General features: G+C 34.5%; 1 protein-coding gene across 4 annotated transcripts in view; it reads left to right on the top strand.

The window, feature by feature from the left end:
• The window catches only part of STPG2 (sperm tail PG-rich repeat containing 2), a 506,065-nt gene that overhangs the window by 90,679 nt on the left and 393,028 nt on the right, over positions 1-22,358 (top strand). For all 4 annotated transcript variants that reach the window (XM_077762315.1, XM_077762314.1, XM_077762317.1 and 1 more), the window contains one exon: positions 13,918-14,025. In XM_077762315.1, coding sequence (XP_077618441.1) covers positions 13,918-14,025 — 108 coding nt within the window. The remainder of the gene's footprint in view (positions 1-13,917; positions 14,026-22,358) is intronic.

Here is a 22,358-nt window from a genome sequence, read left to right as displayed (position 1 = left end):
CTTGAATCTGACATTTGGACTTTTCCCCAGCTCAATGTGTTTTTTAGTTTTTGGAGAAAGAAACTGATGACATGTTCTTTAACTAATATATAAACCACATCCAAATGTTGCAACAGAGCATGAAGAAATAATTTCCAGAACTGAAAACAAGAGTGAATTAGAAATACATTTACTGTTGTCTTCCAAGTTGAAACATCCAACCTTCCAGCATTTGGCTGTAAAATGTTAGAATTTATCATCTATTAGAGTGCTGAAAGTAGTCTGCAGTGAGCCGTCTCTCCATAATTTCTGGGCCATTTGTGTTTAATATGAATATCCAGACTTATCTGGCAAGCACGAAACACTTGGTGACATTTACAATGATCTATGATTGTGAATTTAAGATTTCTAATTTAGTAGAAGCTAACATGAGAAATCAATTGCAAATGTTACGTAAATTATAAATTAAGCTATCCACCATTGAGTTGCATAGTGCTACCTTGGTGAAAGACTGCAAACAATATTATCCTTCTCATCAAAATAAAACTTATTTTATTGTTAATATAAAAACATTATGGTTATTTTTTATCAAGAAAATTAAGAAACACATCTTCTAAAAATTACCTTAAATTGATGTTCTTCATGTATACTGATTACCCATTAAGGAGTACATAGATGCCAAACTTTATGAACACTGCAGTTGAAGATATAGGCAAAGAAACACACTGAAAATTTATGGTGTTTTTTTTTTTTTTTTGATAATCACAACTATCCTCAATTTTGCGAATTAGAATTTCCCCATCATTTTCTTGACCTTCCCATCCCTATGAAATCCATATTAACATTCCACCACACAGTAGTGAAAGCTCTTATTCTGGTACTTTCATTACTTTATCTGCTCAGGGGGGTCTATAAATCTGTCCATCTGAGTCTAATTTCACACTTCATTTTTTTTTGGTTGCCACCAACATATCCCCATATACTTCTTAGAGGAGTATGGAAACTTCTAATTTATTGTGTTCACCAATTTGTGAATGTCACAAAAAGTTAGATTGACTCTCTCATAACAAGAATTGTGAAGACAAAACAGACTCTTCATGTTATTAGGCAGTAAGTACCTTTGATGTGATTCAGTAGTCTGATCACTGAACAGTAATCTAGTGAAAGTAAATAGGAGTAATTGGCTCCCTTTCCTACACAGCATTTCAGAGATTACTTCAGACTAAGGCAATCCTAGTTTCAGAACTATCAATCCAGTCTCTGCTAATCACTTGTAATTATGAACATTATAATTTCATCCTGATACTGCAACAAGGCATGGAAAACTCCAACTCATTTATCAAACCTTTGATTTTGTGAGATTTCAAGGTATATGTAGGAATTTACATAAGGAGGTATATTCTTGATATATTTAGACTAAGACTAAGCAGAGTGTGGAATCTAGGAGTCAGTGGGTTGAATTTAATCAGGTGGACTATGGCCAATTTGTAGTTATAAAAAATGGAATTAATTGGCAACATTTGTAACTTGTTGCTTTTCATATACAAATCCAGATTTTCAGCTTTTCTTAAAACAAAAACAAGCAACAATGCATCATAACAACAATCAATTGGAGCTGATTAAATGCTGCCCCTGGGAGTGAATGATCTCCAGTGTACCATTTTCCATGCAACTCTCCTTTGCCTGCCTGGCTCCAGTAGACATTTGAATACTTCATCCTCGTTAATATAATGTCAGTTAATCTTATGTGGGTCCTTTAGTTCCATTTAAGATTTAGAACTTTTAACATTATTTCATTTGGATGTGTTCAATTGTCTATTATTCATTAAGTGTTATTGTTTCTTTTTCCCTTAAAAAGAGGAATTTGGGTTTGCAAAGAGTAGGAAGAACATACTCATAATAAGTAACTCTTCAGAAGTTCATGTTGCATTATAGAGTAGTAAATGTTAATGAACTCTGAACATTTACATGTTACTAATTTACTAAAATAGATGTTATAAATCTTGACCGCTACTAGATAGTCCACCATATAGGATCTAGTAATTATGGGGAAACTATATAGACTATTTGTATATAGTTTCTCTTGGTCAAAGATACTTGAGCACAACACTCTTACATAATTGTTGATCATTGTAGTAATATTTTTCAGGATAGCCACATTTAGTCACCTTTAGTTCAGAACTTGGAAGGGTAGCTTCAGATTTACTGTATTTTGACTAACCTGAATTACAAACACCAGTGTTGATAGGAACTATTATTTCAGCAGATATATTAAGGTATCTAAGTAGCTTTTTATCAGCCTTGCTCAATTTCACGTTGGAATAATTCAAACTGCATAAAATAACTCCATTTTCCAAAGCAACAATATATAGTCAAATCTAGCAGCTTATTGTTTGAATTCTGCCTCTCCTGATATGCTTTCTAGATTTACATGGAAAAGCTACTTTTGTTTTTTATTTCTGTTACTGAACATATGGTAAGCTAACTAGTTTATGATTTATCCTACACTGTATTTCCTGTCACTTACTTAATTTTCTAATTTCAGTGATGTATAACCAAAGTGTTGTATCTGAGACTCAGTGACATTTATAGTGCTATTACTGATTAATACACTAACTTTTCAAATCTATTTTGTTCACTTAGAGTTTTTCATACCATGTTTATTTGATTTGGTTCTATTTAATTTGTTCTTTAAAAAAATCACACATAGGATGTTTGGTTTCTGACATCAGAAAGAATTCATTATGCTGTCTAAATGAACCAAAATATATATTGCAGTTATGAAAATGAACTTAATAGGCGTATGTTCCTTTCTACACTCTCAAGTCAGAGTTACACATTTCTCTGGCCAGTCATTATAATGAGTCACTTAAAGAGTTAATTATATCTGGGACATACTCATTCACTATATTTAATTTTAAATGAAGAGGCTATTTTCTTTTATTAAGAATATAATGCTAAGTATAATCATAGCAAAAATTATGTTGATATAAGCACACTGAAAATATTTTAGGTGGCAAACTTTCACTTTTAAGTTGTTTTTGTTTCTCCTTACTATATTATATCAAAAATAGAAAAAGAGTGTGAAGTATCATCATGTTTTTAGGAATTAGAATAGATACATTTAATTAGCTTTGGGGACACCTGGGTGGCTCAGTAGGTTAAGCGTCCGACTTTGGCTCAGGTCATGATCTCATGGTTCGTGGGTTCAAGCCCCATGTCGGGCTCTGTGCTGACAGCTAGCTCAGAACCTGGAGGCTGTTTCAGATTTTGTATCTCCCTCCCTCTCTCTGACCCTCCCATGCTCATGCTGTCTCTCTCTCAGAAATAAATAAAAACATTAAAACATTTTTAATTAGCTTTGGAAAATGGAGTAATCATCAATCTTGTCAAAATATTTAGCCTAGTTATTAGCTGAAGAATATGGTAAATGATTGAAAAATTATTAGATAAAATCTCAAGATTAGAATGATTCATTAATTCATATAGGCCATTAAAGAAGATTAATGGTATTAAGAATATAATATAAATTAATATAAAATAATAATATTAAAATAATATAAAATATATAATATAAAAGAATCACAAATATTACATAATGTTCTCCACCCATTCTTTATATAATTTTCCCAGAAACCACATTTAGTTTCATGGCTTCAGATACTACTTATAAGTACTGATCATTTCCAAATATACAGATTGCTTCCAGCATGTATTTATACCTCACACTCTCCACTGATTCTTTACATTCATTAGCCAGGACTATGTCACATGGCCACCCTTATCTGGCAGAAGGGTGTGGAAAGGGAGGTTGGAAATTGGGATTGTGGTAGCAACCAATAAGATCTGTCTCTGTGTACAAACTCTCTTGCTTTTGGAACTAATTTAATTTCTTTGTGACAGCTTCTGTATCTGTGAATTGAAATTATACCTGGCAAGTAGTATTAGTAAATATTAGTAAATTAGTAAGTATTAATAAATAATACCTGGCAAGGTGCTTAGTAAATATTAGTAATGTTTCTGTCATTTCTTGCTGCATAAGCAGTCACCCTAAAAGGTAGTATCCTAAAACAACAATAATATAACAACAAAAACAATATATTTTTCACGATTGCACTAATAGTGGCACATAGGGTTTGATTGCCAAAGACTAGGGCCCCAGATTACAGTGGTTACATGTACAGTTTATTGCAGAAAAAAAATACAAATAGCAACAACGTTAAAGTGAGACTATTCTTTATAGTTAAAGGCTACAAGGGTTCTAGAGAAGTGAGCTCTAATTGTCTTCCTTCTCTAAGGCCATACCAGGACATGCATTATGTTGTGGATCAGAAGCTACTGGCACAGTCATGAACAGCTCAGAATCTGGGAGCCCCAAATAGAGTTTTTCCACAGTTTCTTATACTCTGTTGGCCAAATAGGATATTTTGCTATATAACCAGTACCAACAGTAAAGCCCTCCAGGAGCCTCACCAAGGCCAGTGGCAAATCATCAATCTCACTGCTATCAATGAATAATGCAAAGAAGCTTGTACCAACCACTCTGAAATTTATGGGAGTCATAATTGCAAAGCAAGATTATTAGTCAGTAGTTTCATACCTTTACCAGAGATCAGTGCCTTGTACATAATTTAGCAAAACAACTCACACTAATTCCACGTCTACTGGAATTAACCTTGATTAACAATGATTCTCTGGTTTTGCTGGACTCAATTGCCTCATTTTTCTAATCTATATGGTATCAGCTGGGATCACTTATTTGGCTACATTCTAGAATATATAAAGCAGGGCATGTTACTAAATAATAGGCTAATAAATATTTTTCAATCATTTTTTCAATCATTTTTTTGTCATGTCTGCAATATTGCACTTTTGTAATACTTTTTGAAAAAAAAAAGGGGGGCTTGTAGTTACTCATACCTTAGTTTACTTTGTGCCCCCACAGTTGTATTTAAAGCTAAGTTATTTAATCTCTCTGGATCTTGTTTTCCCTATTGGGCAAACTTGAATTATGTCTATCTTGCAGGATTTTTAAGGATTAAAGCTAACATAGGAATATATCAAGTATAGTGCCTGCCACACAGTAGTACTCAGTAAATATAGGGAATTAAAGTTTCTTCATTTTATTTGTAAGAAGGATCAAGGATAGGGAGAATTAAAGGCATTAACTAAGAAAGTATTGATTGCAGAATTGAGGGTTTTATAGACTAAGAAAAGCCTCTAAACTACAATAAAACCTTTTTGTGATACCTAGATGGATGCTAATAAAGACATTGAATCCCACACACATTTTCTATATGTCATGGCATTTTAGCATGGGTATAGGATATATGATGCTAAAACTTTAGAATGAGGCCATTTAAAAAATTATACTGGAAGAACAAGCAACAATTAAATTAGATATGAAACTTAAGTATATAGAAAAAAATGAAAATATTTAAAAAATTAATGTTATTTTTGAGAGAGAGAGAGAGAGAGAGGTTAAGGGGCAGAGAGAGAGGAGACACAGAATCCGAAGCAGCCTCCAAGTTCTGATTTGTCAGTGCAGAACCTGATCCGGGCCTCCAACTCACCAACCACAAGATCATGACCTGATCTGAAGTCGAACACTCAACAGACTAAGCCACCCAGGCACCCTGAAACAAAGAAAATCTTAAAAATGGACTTCTATCTGGATCTTACTGCACCAAGTCTCATTTGGTAATAATTATAATATTGTCAGTTTTAGTATTTTTTATTTTGAATTCTATATTGGAATAATCAGTTTAATTTCATGACATAGGTTCAGACACTACATGTATGCTACTATGTTCTATGCAAATATCAGAGATCTTGCAAACTATCTTCTGTATTTCAAAGAGGCATGCAGAAAAGTCAAAAGTTATGGGTGGTATTCATCAGTCTGTAGTTCCATCTAGTCAATTAATATTGTTGAACTATTAGGTGTCAAAACTACTGTAAAGCTGACTTTTTCCTTCTCAAAGTTGCCATCACCACAACTCTTAGACTTGGCTTATACCAGTGTTATATTTTCTGCTACATTTCTAGCTTCATGAAATCCTTTATATTTTTAGTTTTTGTAGAATGGGGTAGACAGACTTTTGGTTGAACATGATAGATTGAATCCATGCTTTTATCTTAGCTTCCTCCTGTGGTAGGGTCCCCTCCCTAAGGAGAAAAACAAAAACAAAAACAAAATCCTCAAGGCAACCTGGCTATACATGTACAAAACAACATCCCTCACAACCTTGTAACGTGAGACCACTTAATCAAATTCATGTTTGTGTGTCACCATATATATAGGAGACAAAAATATATAAAAAATATATATATAAAACTATGTCCCGTGGTTTTTGGGGCTCATTTCTTCAGGCATAAACCCAACTGAGCCCTACTGGCACAAATAAAGTTGCTTCCTAGAAAGAAAAGCCTTGATGTCATGAATGTGTGAGAATTCTGCTACGCTCTCTCTATTATTAGTTTGGTAGGACTATCATAACTGAGTACCACAGACTGAGAGGCTTAAACAGAAGAAATTTATTTTCCCACAGTTCTGGAAGCTAGAAGTCCGAAATCACGGTGTTGCCAGTGATTTCTTCTGAGATCTCTGTCCTTGGCTTGTAAATAGGTGTCTTCTCTTTGTGTCTTCACATGATCTTTCCACTATGCACACTCATACCTATATTCAAGATTCCTTTCCTTATGAAGATACCAGTCATATAAAATTAGGGCCAACTCTGAAAACCTAATTTTAACTTAAAGTCCTTATCTCAGTTATATTCTCAAGTAATGGGTGTTAAGACTTCAACATATGAATTTTAGAGGGACAACACTTTAGCCCATAACACTCCCAAACCCTATTAAGTTAATAAATAAAAGAATATGAAAGGTGCAATACTATAAACACAAAAAGAATGAGAGAGAAGATGATAATAGATAAAAGATATCTTTAGTTTTCAAAAATGGAAAGTGGATGGACAAACGGTAAATGTGACAGTTGATGGGTAAATGTAAAATGGTAGAATGGAAAAAGCTGCTATGTAAATACCTTCAGAGAGGAATGCCACCAAAAAACCCAGTTTACCTTATAGTACCTTCAAAAAGCCCAGGAATATTAATTACTTTGGAAGGTGGCAGGTGGTACTGAACTGAAAACAGCAGACTTAGTGATAATCTGGATAAGAAGCACAATTTCCTATAGCTGGGCGACTTTTTCACCTCCACTCCAAGAGAAGATGTGAGGTCTGTTGGTGGAGAAATCACATGAAATAGTGTCTGGATTTAGGGACATTGAGATAAAAGGGGAAAGGCATGAGATGATGTAACAAATAACAAAAATGGAGGGTATTTCTAGACTCCAGATAAAAAGAATCAAAGCTCCTTGGAGAAATGGATGATTCCAGGTCTGGAGCAGGAATTGTATCTGAAGAATCTAAAGCATCTTTTCATACCTGAAAGCAGGGGGGCTCTGATAGACTACCCAGGGTCATATCAAAAGGACTCAGGGGCTCATTTAAATAGGTTCCCACCAACCAAAGATAGGATGATATCAGTCTCAATGAGCAACACAATTCCAATGAGTTAAATATTTTTAAATACATGAGTTTAAAATTAGAATTTTAAAAACTCATTGATTGGTATTGGAAGATGCAAGAGTCTTACCTGGTAGTTTGAAACTGGTAAATAGAAGGAAATAAAAAAACAATCAAGTATTTATCTTGCTTTTCCTATATGAACTGTATCTTAGGGTAACTAAATAATTGATGAACGAAGTCTCTTTTTATAGAAGTATTTCAGGCAAAAAATAAGAAGGAATTATAGAATTATATTATCATTTTAGAACTCCTAGTGAATTACTAGATCTAGTCAGTTATCATTAATGGCTGCTAACATTGTAGGATAGAAAGAATCAGTTGTAGTATGTGCCTCCTGGTGGAAGTATACAGAGCCACCAATGAAGTAATCTTGAAAAAAAATTAAATTAGAATCTGATCAAGCCCTTACAACAAACTGCCAGTTTACAGGAAGCACAAGGGACAAGACACACATAGATACTCAGTCAAGAAAATAGAAACTGTGGGAAATTCTCAAAAATTGGACAAAAACTTAACTTCTTCACCAAATAAATTGAAAGAAAAAAAAATGATGAAGAACCTAGAGATTATAAGATTATAAGAGACTTAAAAAATTGACCCCTTGTGATGGGCATGAGGAAGGGCACTCATTGGGATGAGCAATGAGTGTTATATGGAAACCAACTTGACAATAAATTATAAAAGAAAAAAAAAGAAAGTACTATTGTGAAAATTAAAGATTTGGGAATTTTTAAATATTTTAATTAAAAAAAACATTGATCCTTATAAGTGTGGACTTTAATTGGGTTCTGATTCAGACAAACATACCATTATTATTATTATTGTACACATAAATTTGAGGCAGTCACAAAAATTAGAACTCTGAATAAATAAGGAATCAAATAATTATTTGGTTTGTTTTTAGCTGGAAAAATGACTTTGTTTTTTATGTTAAAAAGTGTCCCTTATTTTTTAGAAATACATGCTGAAGTATGTATTGATAAAATTATGATACTTTGGATTTGCCTCCTCAACATTGGGGTTAGAATTGAGGAAGCTGGTGGGATTAGGAAATAAATTTAGACATGAGTTGAGAATTATTTTTGACGCTGGATGATGGGTATGTGGGAGTTTATTAAACTATACTTTTTATTTTTTGCATGTTTTAAATTTTTCATAACTATGAGTAAGACAAGAAGAAAATGGAGGGTTTAAGTGAAAGTTTATATACAGAATCGGAGAGAGTTCCAGGTACCATTCCCACTCACCTAAATTGTCATCAGACTTGAGAAAAGACTGATAGTTGGGGGCCTGCTAATGAGTTATGATTCCATCACAGCATAATGAAGTCCAATGGGTTTCAATCAAATCTATCCATATATGAATTTTTCAATCAACTCTTTTAGTGGCTTATTCTTAAATCTGAACGGGGAACAAGGGATCACCAGACATTTGAGGAAATCCTCCAATGCAAAACACAGAGAAAGACAAACAAAAAAACCCAACATCAATAAAACTCCAAGGAAACAGACAATAAAGAGAGCAGAACTATAGATATAATTAATATCCTTGGAAATATGGAGGTTTATTCAAGCATGGACAGAGATTTAGAGAATTAGAGAATTAAAAATATGGCTACAGAAGTTAGAATTACGGGATGCAAGCTGAAAGAAGTACTTGGCAACCTGGTCTCACTGTAGTCCTTATTTACATGAAGGGGACTCTGAAACTCTATGAAACAACGGTGGTTACAGAACCATTGGAAAGTGACTGCTCCCGGATGAGGCCTAGCAATGTGATTTTAAAACTGATTTAGGTCTCCATCTTGACTGCACATTAGAATCAAATAGATGAACATAGGAGAAGGGGAGGAAAAGTAATATAAAAACAGAGAGGAGGCAAACCAAAAGAGACTCCTAAATACAGAAAAGAAACCGAGGTTGCTGGAGGAATGTTGGGTGGAGATACGGACTACATGAGTGATGGGCATGAAGGAAGGCATTTATGATGAATCACTAAATTCTACTCCTGAAACCATTATTATACTGCATGTTAGCTAACTTGGACTTAAAAAAAATAACATATGATTAAAAAAAGATTCAAAAAGCTTCAAGAAAGTTTCAAAATTTAGATTTTATTTCTTTATTAAATTTTTTTAATGTTTATTTATTTTTGAGACACAGAGAGACAGAGTGTGAGCAGAGAAGGGGCAGAGAGAGAGGAAGACACAGAATCTGAAGCAGGCTCCAGGCTCTGAGCTCTCAGCACAGAGCCTGATGCAAGGCTTGAACTCAGGAACCACGAGATCATGACCTGAGTCAAAGTTGGCCGCTTAACTGACTGAGCCACCCTGACGTCCCTCAAAATTTAGATTTTAGAAAGATTTAATGGGCATTAGAGATTTAGGGTCATTTGTTGTTTTTAATAAAAATCCTTATGTAAGTAGATTTTACTTATAACAATAACAACAACAAAAAATAAAGTAAAATTTCTAGAGAGACAAGCTAAAATAATGCTGTGAAAGTAGACTCTCAGATTCTCTAAGTCTCTGTAGTAGATGTAGGAGTTGTGTAAAACCACGGAAATAAAGATTTATTTGCAGGGGCAAAAACAAACAAATAAATAAATAGAAATCAACCAGAAAGCTTTAAATTAAAAAAAAAATTTTCTGGGCTTTAATTTGAATAAGGTGGAATGAGTCATTGTTATTTTTATAAATTCCCCAAACGATCGTCTTGTGCAGACTAGTTTTAGAACCATTAACCAAGTGTGAGCTTCTCAAAAGTAGACCCCATGCTTCATTTATTAGTATATACCAGTGCTTTGCACATAGTAAACTTTCAGTATTTAAAAAAAATTTTTTACACTTATATTTGAGAGAGAGAGACAGCATGAGTGGGCGGGGGTAGAGCAGAGAGAATGGGAGACACAGAATCCAAAATAGACTCCAGGCTCTGAACTGTCAGCACAGAGTCTGATGCAGGGCTCCAGCTCGTGAACTACAAGATCATGACCTGATCTGAAGTTGGATGCTTAACCGACTGAGCCACCCAGGTGTCCCTAAACTTTTAGTATTTTTAATTAAAAGAATAAATACTTCTGATGGTGACTCCAAGGTAGAGGAGTGAAGGTAAAATCATATGGCTTCCCCTAGTCTCCCTAATCCTTGCATGCCATCTGATCAAATGGATGATTATACTTTATTTAAAAGAAGAGGCCCATTTTTATTAGGTTTCACATTAAAAGATGTCATAAACAACCTGCCTTAATAATCTTTAACTTATGTTCCCAAGGCAGAATATTCCTTAGATCTAGGCCTTCTCCCTTGGGATATATGTGTTTAGCAGAAGATGCTGTAATAGTGACCTCTTTTGGACAGAGATGTGGTTCTTTATTATGCATAAGGATCATCAGTGAGTCTTGTTAAAAGTGTAGATTCCTTTACTCAATGAGATTCTGACTCTCTAGATCTCAGATGAGATGCTGTGGTGAAGGGAACTATGTATTTAATAGGTTGATACTCATGTGGGTAGTCTGTTGATAACAATTTAAAAAAGCAGGTAAGTATTATCACATTTTCATCCTGTGCCTAGGGTTTGGTCTTCTCAAAGTCTTTTCACCTTTATATTGTCATAAACAGAGGCTTGTCCTGAGTGCTTAGGGCCTCATAGTCCTCTATTAAAAAAAAAAATTAATTGTCCTAAGCCTAACTTTTTAGAAGCAAGGGCTAATTTTACTGCTATATCTTATTTTAGTGAAATAAATTCAGTAGCATTAGGAACTTTATTAAAAAAAAAACAGTAAAAAAGGAAAAAGATATTCATTGAAGAGGTCAAAATTTCGTCTCTCCTTTTATGCAAAATAATTTCCAAGAGTAAGTATATTCACTTATCTCATTGACACTTAGTCTTTTCCCTGTGATCCATATACAGTGGTAATGACCATAAGTGATAATGACCACTTACACAACTGTTTATATCAGTAGGAAGGTAATCCCGATTTGTCAGCAGCTGATTATTTTATACCAAGCCTGCCTATATGTAGATGATGGATATAGCATATTGGTAAAATTAAAAAAATAGGTTAGTAATGTATATTTGAAGTTATATTCTCTATATTTGATATCTATCTCATAGGTTTATATAAACAGAATTATGTAGAAGTATTTTTTTAGCTCTAAACTTCCTATAAGTTTGTAGATTTAAAAACAATCTTACATTCCATAGCCAAAACAAATCTTTTTTATCCGCCACCAAATAATGACATAGATTTGTTCATTTGAGACAAGATAACATGGACCTATGTATAAATTTATAGAATCAAACTTATTAATAAGAAGAGGTACTTATGTATAAGAATTTCTCCTAAATAAAAATTTCCCAAGTGTTTCTGTTATTATTTAATATGTAGGCTTTAAGATATTTTTATATTGTTAGAAATAGCTATTTCTCTCATTTGGAGCCACATTATTTCCCAGAGGAACCTATCTCCAAATCCATTATATGATCAGTGAAAATGTAGGATTCAATACATACATCTATCCATTCATTCATTCTTCTGGCAAGCATTTACTGAGTACCTACTATGTTTCACATAGTCCTCTGTACTCAAAAAATACAATAGGAAACAAAACAAAAACATAACTGCCCTCTTGGGGCTTACAATGTAGCAGAAAATTATATTTTGGATAGTAAAAACTTATGAGGCTAACAAATAGGTAGGAAAAGGGGTAGGAGTTACTTAGGGGAGACAATTAAATTTAGATTGGGTGCCCTAGAAATGACTCATTGAGAAGGTAACATTGAATAGTGTTATGACTGAAATGAAGGAGTGAGCCCTGGAGTTACCTAGGAGAGCATCCCAGACAGAGTGCAAAGGTCCTGAGGTGGCATATGCCTGATGTTGTTGATAAACAGAGTGTTGGAAATGAGAAATAGGGTGCCTAGGTGGTTCAGTTGGTTAAGCACCTGATTCTTGGTTTTGGCTCAAGTCATAATCTCACGGTTTGTGGGATAGAGCCCTGCGTCGGACTCTGTGCAGACAGCATGGAGCCTGCTTGGAATTCTCTCTCTTCTGTCTCTTCTCCTCCCTTGCTCGTGCTTGATCTCTCTCTCTCTCTCTCTCTCTTTCTCTCTCTCTCTCTCTTTCTCTCTGTCAAAATAAATAAAATAAAGCTTAAAAAAAAGGGAAATGGGAAAGTAATAGGAGATTAGGTTAGAATGTTGATAGTGAGTCTGGGGGTGAAATTCATATCATATTAAGGACCTTGATTTTTGCTCAACGTGACATTGGAAGCCACTGGATGGATTCAAGAAGGGGAGTGGTACAGTCTGACTCAGGATCTTAACTGGATCCATCACTAACTGCCATGTTGAGAAATAGACTGAAGGAGGATAAGGGTGGAAGCAGGGGGGAAGTTAGGAAGATTTCACAATAATCCTGGTAAGAGATGGAGGCTTGGATCCAGAGTGATGTCTGTGGAGGTGGGGAGAAGTAGGACTGGTTTTGGACATATAATGATAGAGATGACAGGATTTCTTGATAGAATTATATTATATATCCAAGTATGTAATTCATAAATTAAGGAATAATTCTTTCCATTGTAAAAAAGTGGAGAAAGTATATATAAAACAATATTTGAAACTTTTTAATATGATGAAAAGTATTAAATATTTAATAATATCAAGATTATTAAAATATTTCATCATTAATTTATAGTACTTTTTGATATATAAGTAGTACTTGTATATATTTTATAAATACATATAATACATGTATTTAAATTACTGATATATGTGTATAAATATATAAAGTAAAGTATGTTGAGGATAATAAAAATCAGTCTGAGTATTTGCTGAATTATTTTATCCATTATAAGGTATCCAGTTAAACTTAATGTCTTACATTTTCTAACATTGTATTTGGAATAAAATATATCCTGAAGCTTATTTGTTGGAAAAAAGGTAATCTATAGATTAACAGAAACTTGAAAATACAGTAAAAATATTTTTTTAGAGAAGATTTGGTTGTATACTTTTAAATAGAAGAAATATAGAAACCACCTTTATTCATTGTAATGTTTAATTATGTGAAGTAGATAAATTTTTTCTGAACTCTATCGGTAGAGGGCAGCAAAGTTTCAAGTAGTGTGTTTTCAGGTTCCTAGGAACTTTGCTAAGGGAAATTTTTTGTTGTTTCTCTTAAGTTTGTTCTGGTTTGCCTTTTAATGAAGTGCTTTAGTAATTTCATGTAGGAATTTGCTTAAAAACCCTGTAACTTTGGTTCATATATTTAGCCAATTGTTCCCTTAGGTACTATAGGTGGTTTCTTAATGAGAAAGTGTATTTTTTCTTTTGTAATTTAGGGAGTACCGGGGCCTGGAAAATATGACATTAAAAGTCAATTTCAGAAGACTGAAAGTATGATACCAAGTGTAAATGATGCATCACCTGCTTTTCTTTCTCAATCCCAGGTAATGTTCTACAGTCATTTTCATACATAGAGCATAATAGATACAAGTGAAGCCAGAAACACATCTGATGGTGTTTAGGGAGAATATAAAAAGAAAAGTGAGAGATGCCTGGATGGCTCAGGCAGTTAAGTGTCCAACTCTTGATTTTAGCTCAGATCACGATCTCATGGTTTGTGGGATCAAGCCTGCACTGGGCTTCATGCTGACAGTGACAGCATGGAGCCTGCCTGATTTTCTCTCTCTCCTTCTCTCTCTGCTTATCCCCTACTCTTTCTCTCTGTCTCTCAAAAGTAGATAAATAGAACTTAAAAAAGTTATATTAAAGGGGATTCTTTGGGAAAGAAAGACCAAAAGCGACAAAGACTAGAAATGAATGGAGAAAATTTCCCGAAATTACTTTACAAGTAATAGAATGGTGTTAAATTCGTATCTTCCAATAATCATTCTGTATGTAAATGGACTAAATGTTCCAACAAAAGTTATAGCTATCAGAATGGATAAAAAAAGAAGACCCATCCATATGCTACATATAGGAGACTCTAATTTTTTCTGTATTATTACTGTTTTTTAAATCTACATACAAGTTGTTAGGATATAGTGTTATAATGATTTCAGGAGTAAATTCCCAGTGATTCATCTCTTACATATAACACTCAGTGTTCATCCCAACAAGTATCCTCCTTAACGCCCCTTGCCCATTTAGCTCACCACCCCCACAAAACCCCTCCAGCAGCCCTGTTTGTTCTCTGCATTTAATAATCTCTTATGCTTTGTCCCCTTCCCTGTTTTTATATTATTTTTGTTTCCTTTCCCTTATATTTATCTGTTTTGTATCTTAAATTTTGTATCTTAAATTCCACATATGAGTGAGGTCATATGAATTTGTCTTTCTCTAACTAATTTCACTTAGCATAATATACTCTAGTCCCATTCAAATTCTTGGAAATAACAGGATTTCATTATTTTTGATTACTGAGTAATATGCCATTGTGTGTGTGTGTGTGTGTGTGTGTGTGTGTGTGTGTATATATATACACACAGATGAATGGGTAAAGAAGATGTAATATATAAACATATATATTAATAATATTTAATAATTAATTTAATTAATAATAATTATTATAGATACACATATATATACACATATATAATATATATACATACATATATTATTATATATGTATGTATATATATACATATTACATCTTCTTTACCCGTTTATCTGTCAATGGACATATGGGCCCTTTTCATACTTTGGCTATTGTTGATACTGCTGCTATAAGCATTGAGGTGCATGTGCCCCTTTGAAACAGCACCCCTGTATCCTTAAGGTAAATATCTTGTACTGCAATTGCTGGGTCTTATGATAGTTCTATTTTTAATTTTTTGAAGAGCCTCCATTTTCACAGTGGCTGCACCAGTTTGTATTCTCACCAGCAGTGCAAAAGGGTTCCTCTTTCTCTGCATCCTCACCAACTTCTGTTGTTGCCTGAGTTGTTAATGTTAGCTCTTTTGACAGGTGTGAGGTGGTATCTCGTGATTTTGATTTGTATTTGCTTTATGATGAGTGTTGTTGAGCATATTTTCATGTGCCTGTTAGCCATCAGGATGTCTTCTTTGGAAAAGTGTCTTTTCATGTTTTTTGCCCATTTCTTCATTAGATTATTTGCTTTTTGGGTGTTGAGTTTGATAAGTTCTTTATAGATTTTGGATGCTGACTTTTTATCTGACATGTCATTTGCAAATATCTTCTCTCCTTCCATCAGTTACCTTTTAGTTTTGCTGATTATTTCCTTCACTGTATCATCTTCAATGGGAAAAAACTGAGAGCATTCCTTCTAAGGTCTGGACCACGACAAGGATGTCCACTCTCACCACGGTTATTTAACATAGTGTTGGAAGTCGTGACCTCAGCATTCAGACAACACAAAGAAAGAAAAGGCATCCAAAACAGCAAGGAAGAGGTCAAACTTTCACTCTTTAATATATGGCTTTTATGATCTTGAGATATGATCCTTCTAATCTACTTTCTTGAGTATTTTTATCAAGAAGGGATGCTGTATTTTGTCAGATGCTTTCTCTATATCTATTGAGGAGATCATGTGGTTCTTATTCTTTCTTTTTAATGTGATGTATGATACTGATTGATTTGTGGCTATTGAACCAGCCCTGCATCCCAGGTATAAATACCACTTGATTGTGGTGAATACTTCTCTTAATGTGTTATTGGATCCAGTTTGCTAGTATCTTGTTGAGAATTTTTGCATCTATGTTTATCATGGAAATTGGTCTGTAGTTCTCCTTTTTAGTGGGATCTTTGTCTGCTTTTGGAATCAAAGTAATGCTGGCCTTATAGAATGACTTTAGCAGTTTTCCTGCAATTTCTATTTTTTTGGGCCAGCTTCCAAAGAATAGGTGTTAACTCTTCTTTAAATATTTTGTAGACTCTCTCTGTTAAGTCATCTGGCCTTGGACTCTTGTTTGTTAAGAAATTTTTGATTACTAATTCAATTAATTTACTGGTTATAGGTCTGTTCAAATTTTCTATGTCGTCTTGTTTCAGTTTTGGTAGTTTATATGTTTCTAGGAATTTGTGCATTTCTTCCAGATTGCCCAATTTATTAGCATATAATTTCTCATAATAGTCTCTTATTGTTTGCATTTCTGCAGTGTTGGTTGTGATCTCTCCTCTTTCATTTGTGATATTACTTATTTGGGTCATTTCCTTTTTCTTTGTGATCAATCTGGCTAGTGGTTTATCAATTTTGTTAATTCTTGCAAAGAACCAGCTCCTGGTTTCATTGATCTGTTCTACTGTTCTTTTAATTTTGACATCATCAATTTCTGCTCTAATCTTTATTATTTTCCATCTTCTGGTTTTGGGCTTTATTTGCTTTATTTATTTTCCAGCTTTTTAAGATGTAAGGTTAGGTTGTATATCTGAGACCTTTCTTCCTTCTTTAGGAAGGCCTGGATTGCTATATACTTCCCTCTTATTACCGTATTTGCTACATCCTAGAGGTTTTGGACTGTCATGTTTTCATTTTCATTGGCATCCATGTACTTTTTAATTTCCTCTTTAATTTCTTGGTTAACCCATTCATTCTTTAGTAGGGTGTTCTTTAATTTCCAAGTTTCGTGGTCCTTCCATTTTTTTTTTTCTTATGGCTGATTTTAAGTTTCAGAGCTTTGAGGTCTGAAAATATGCAAGGTGTGATCTAGATCTTTTTGTACTTGTTGACGGCTGATTTGTGTCCCAGTATGTGATCTGTTCTGCAGAATGTTCCATGTGCCTTTAAGAAGAATGTGTATTCTACTGCTTTAGGATGTAATGTTCTGAATATATCTGCTAAGCTCATCCTGTCTAGTATGTCATTCAAAGCCATTGTTTCCTTGTTAATTTTCTGTTTCCATGATCTGTGCATTGCTGCAGGTGGGGTGTTGAAGTTTCCCAATGTTATCAATGAGCTTCTGTATGTTTGTGATTGATTTATATATTGGGGTGCTTATAAACATTTATGTTGGGGACATAAATGTGTACAATTGTTAGATTTTTTTGGTGGATAGACACTTAATCATGATATAATGGTCTTCATCTTTTGTTACAGTCTTTATTTTAAAATCCAAATTGTCTGATATAAGGATGGCTACTCCAGCTTTCTTTTGGCGATCATTAGCGTAATAGATGGTTCTCCATCCCCTTACTTTCAATCTGCAGGTGGCTTTAAGTCTAAAATTGCTCTCTTGTAAACAATATGTAGGTGGGTCTTGTTTTCTTATCCATTCTGATACCCTATGTCTTTTGATTCGAGCATTCAGTCCATTGACATTTAGAGTGAGTACTGAATGATATGAATTTATTGCCATTCTGTTGCTTGTAGAGTTGGTGTTTCTGGTGATGTTCTCTAAATTCTAGTTTGGACAACTTGCTATTTGTGTTGATTAAGCCCCTGGCTCTCATTTCTTCCTGTTATTTCTTTCGAGGTCAGTTCCTTTGTTTTGTCATTTTGGAGGAAGAAAAAGAATAAATTAAAGTAAAAAAAATAAAAAAATTAATAACAATCAGATAAAAGATGCTAGATCCTATGTGTGTTTTGGTCTGGTTTTTGAAAGAAGTTTGATAAAGTAGAGAAAAGAGGTAAAGAAAAGTAAAAAATAGTAAGAAAAGGTTTAAAAAATTAAAATAAATGTATATAATAAGTCTGGTTTTTGACAGAAACGATAAAGTAGAGAAAAGAGGCAAAGAAGAGTAAAAAAAGTAAGAAAAAGTTTAAAAATTAAAATAAATGTATATAATCAAATAGAATGAAATGAAGTGAAATAGAATAAAAAAATTACAAATAAAAATGTAGTAAAAGGAATTTAAAAATATTAAAAAAGGAAAATAAAATTAATTTTTCTCTTTCTGTATCCAAGACAAAGAAAGAAGAAAAGAAAAAAAAATAATTTAAACAAAAGCAAAAAAAAAAAAAAAAACCCCAAAAGAATAGATGGACCAGCAAACAGAATGATACCCAAGTGAAGTGACATCCAGTTTCCCCTAGAACTCAAACGGTGAAGCACTTTATATTCCATACACTAAGCAAGCAGAGAGACTCGTGGCGTTCCTCTAGGGCTTGTGCATAGAGGGTGCCATTGGGTGACGCTTGGTGTAATGGCTCCATTCTCTACTAGGTGGTGCTGCTTAGCTTACTAGGCTAATTGGTGTGGCACAGGTGTGTGTGTCCAAGTATGCCATGCATGGGAGAGGTGAAAATGGCTTCACTCAGCTTCTTAGTCTCCGGCACAGGTACTCTACACTCTCACCAACCTACAGTCAAGAACCCCTCCTTTGTCTCAGGCTTCCGTCCACTCCCCACTTCTACACTTCTAAGCCCTCCAGGCAGCTCCTCCTTCCTGAATTTTATCTCCAATGGGGCTGTGTTTCCAAACCCTTCACTTCAGAGAACCCAGTGGGTTGGACCCACTTGGACCTCTGGGGGAGGGTGTCGCTGAGCAATGGCTGGCTGCTGGCTTGCCCTAGAGAAAGTTCATGTGATCACTCTGTGGCAGAGGTTCAGAGATTGTGGTCAGGTGCCAGTTTACCCCAGGAAAAGTTTGTGTGATCGCCCAGCAGCAGAGACTCAGAGATTATGGCAAATCACAACACACAGCTGGCACCAGGTTTTACCATACTCTGGTATCTTTGTTCCGATACCAGCAAACGTGGCTGTTCTCAGGGGTCTGCTATGACCTTTGCTTGTCGAGAGGCTGTATGGCCTCCACCAAATGCCCTCCAAGCTGGGGAACCGCTTCTCTCTGTGTGGCCCATGGACCCCTCAGACCTCACTGCTTGCTCCTGGGGATTTGCCTTTCCTCCCCACCAGAGTACCACCAGGTATTGAGCTCCAGAATTTCCGACTCTGTACTCCCCTGTGTATAGAGTCCTAATGGTATTGAAACCCTCTCCTTTCTCCCCATCAGTGGTTTTAGGAAGATTTCTTGTTCAGTCCTTTATGAGTGTTCCCACTCATTCTCTTTCTCTCCAGCTACTTTTGAGCGGAGGTGCTTTCCTTGCTCTCCAAATGTACTGCATTCTCCCCCTTTCTCTTTCCTCTCTCCACAAAAACAGCTTTCTACCCTCTGTGACTTTTCTTTCCCCCAGTTCATCTCTCTGCACTGCATATTTGCTGAGTTCTGTGTCTCAAGTTTTGCAGATTATTGTGTTAATCCTTAGAACAATTTCCTAGGTTTGCAGAATGGTTTCATGCTGATATAGTTGCATTTCAGGGATGAGAGAGCTGAGAACTTTCATGCATGCTGCTGTCATCTTGGCCATCTCTCTCTAATTTTTTTAAATGTTTAATTTTTGAGAAGGGGGTTAAGGAACAGACAGAGAGACAGAGACTGTGAAGTAGGCTCTAGGCTCTGAACTATCAGCACAGACCCTGATGTGGGCCTTGAACCCACAAACCATGAGAAATAACCTGAACAGAAGTTGGACATTTAACTGACTGAACCACCCAGATGCCTCAAGAGACTCACTTTAGACCTGAAGACACCTGCAGATTGAAAGTGAGGGAATGAACCATTTATCATGCTGATGGATGTCAAAAGAAAGCCGGAGTAGCCATGTGTATATCAGACAAACTAGATTTTAAACCCAAAACAGCAAGAGATGAAGAAGGATGCTATATCATAAAAAAAAGGTCTATCCGACAAAAACACCTAACAGTTGTAACTATTCATGCTTCCATGTGAAGGCACCCAAATGCATAAGTCAATTAATAATAAACATAAAGAAACTCATTGATAACAATACAATAACAGTAGAGAACATTAACACCTCGCTTCCAGCAATGGACAATTCATCGAAACAGAAAATCAACAAGGAAACAATGGTTTTGAATGACAAATTAGACCCAATGGACTTAATAGATATATTCAGAATATTTCATCGTAGAGCAGCAGAATATCCATTTATTTTGAGTGCACACAGATATTCTCCAGAAAATATCACATATGGGAACAAATTTGGGCCTCAACCTGTACAAAAAGATAGGGGTCATACTATGCATATTTTCCAACCACAAAGCTATGAAAAATGATGTCAATCACAAGGAAAAAAATAGTTAAAACCACAAATACATGGAGATTAAACAGTTTCCTTCTAAAGAGTGAATGGGGTAATCATGAAATTAAAGAAGAAATAAAAAATACATGATAGCAAATGAAACTGAAAACATGACAGTCCGAAACTTTGGGATGCATCAAAAGTGGTCATAAGAGGTAAGTATACAGCAATACAGGTTTACCTCAGGAAGTAAGAAAAATCTCAAATACACAACCTCATCTTACACCTAAAAGAGCTAGAAAAGAAACAACAAATGAAGCCTAAAGCCAGCAGAATATGGGAAATAATAAAGATTAGAGCAAAAATAAATGATATAGAACAAACAAAGAAAAAATCCCCACCAGTAAACAGATTAGTGAAGTTAGGAACTGGTTCTTTGAAAGAATTAATCAAATTGATAAATCCCTGGACAGACTTATCACAAAGAAATGAGAAAGGACCAAATAAATAAAATTGCAAGTGCGAGGGGAGATCACAACGAACACTACAGAAATACAAACGGTTATAAGAGAATATTATGAAAAATTGTATGCTAAAAATTGGGCAATCTAGAAGAAATGGATAAATCTTAGAAACATATAAGCTGCTGAAACTGAAACAAGAATTAAAAAATTTGAACAGACTGATAACCAGCAAAGAAAATAAATCAGTAATCAAAAATCTCCAAACAAACAGAAGTCCAGGGCCAGATGACTGGGTGAATTCCATCAAACATTAAAGAAGAGTTAACACCTATTCTTTTCAAACTGTTCCGAACTGTTCCAAAAAATAGAAATAGAAGGAAAACTTTCAAACTCATTCTATGAGGCCTGCATTACCTTGGTTCCAAAAACAGACAAACCCCACTAAAAAGGAGAATTACAGGCCAATATCCTTGATGAACATGGATGCAAAATTCTCAACAAGATACTGGGAAATCAATCCAACAGTATATTAAAAGAGTTATTCACCATGATCAAGTGGAATTTATTCTGGGGCTGCAAGTGTGGTTCAATAATCACAAATTAGTCAACATGATAAACTGCTTTAATAAAAAAAGGGTAAGAACCGTATGATCTTCTCAATAGATGCAGAAAAAGCATTTGACAAAATAAAGTATCCATTCTTGATAAAAACCCTCAATGAAATATGGATAGAGGGAGCATACATCAACATCATAGAGACCATATACAAAAGACCCACTGCTAATATCAGTGGAGAAAAACTGGGAGTTCCACTGTTATTCACATAGTAATGGAAATTCTAGCATCCACAATCAGACAGCATAAAGAAATAAAAGTCATCCAAATCAGCAAGCAACATGATACTGTATATAGAAAACCTGATGGACTCCACCCAAAAATTGCTAGGCCTGATACACAAATTCAGTAATGTTGCAGGATACAAAATCAACATACATAAATCAGTTACATTTCTATATACCAATGAGCAGAGGAAAGAGAAATCATAGAATTGATCATATTTGCAATTGCGCCAAAAACCATAAGATACTTTAGAATAAACCTAACCAAACAGGTAAAAGATTTGTACTCTGAAAACTATAAAACACTTATGAAAGAAATTGATGAGGACACACAAAAATGGAAAAACATTCCATGCTCATGGGTTAGAAAAACAAATACTGTTAAAATTTCTTTACCAAAAAGAAATTTTGGTATAGAAACCAAAGCAATCTACACATTTAATGCAATTCTTATCAAAATACCACAAACATTTTTTA

Source organism: Crocuta crocuta, unplaced genomic scaffold (genome assembly GCF_008692635.1).
Source record: "Crocuta crocuta isolate KB4526 unplaced genomic scaffold, BGI_CrCroc_1.0 scaffold83, whole genome shotgun sequence".
In the NCBI taxonomy this organism is placed as follows: domain Eukaryota; kingdom Metazoa; phylum Chordata; class Mammalia; order Carnivora; family Hyaenidae; genus Crocuta; species Crocuta crocuta.
This window is presented reverse-complemented; position numbering and strand designations above follow the sequence as displayed.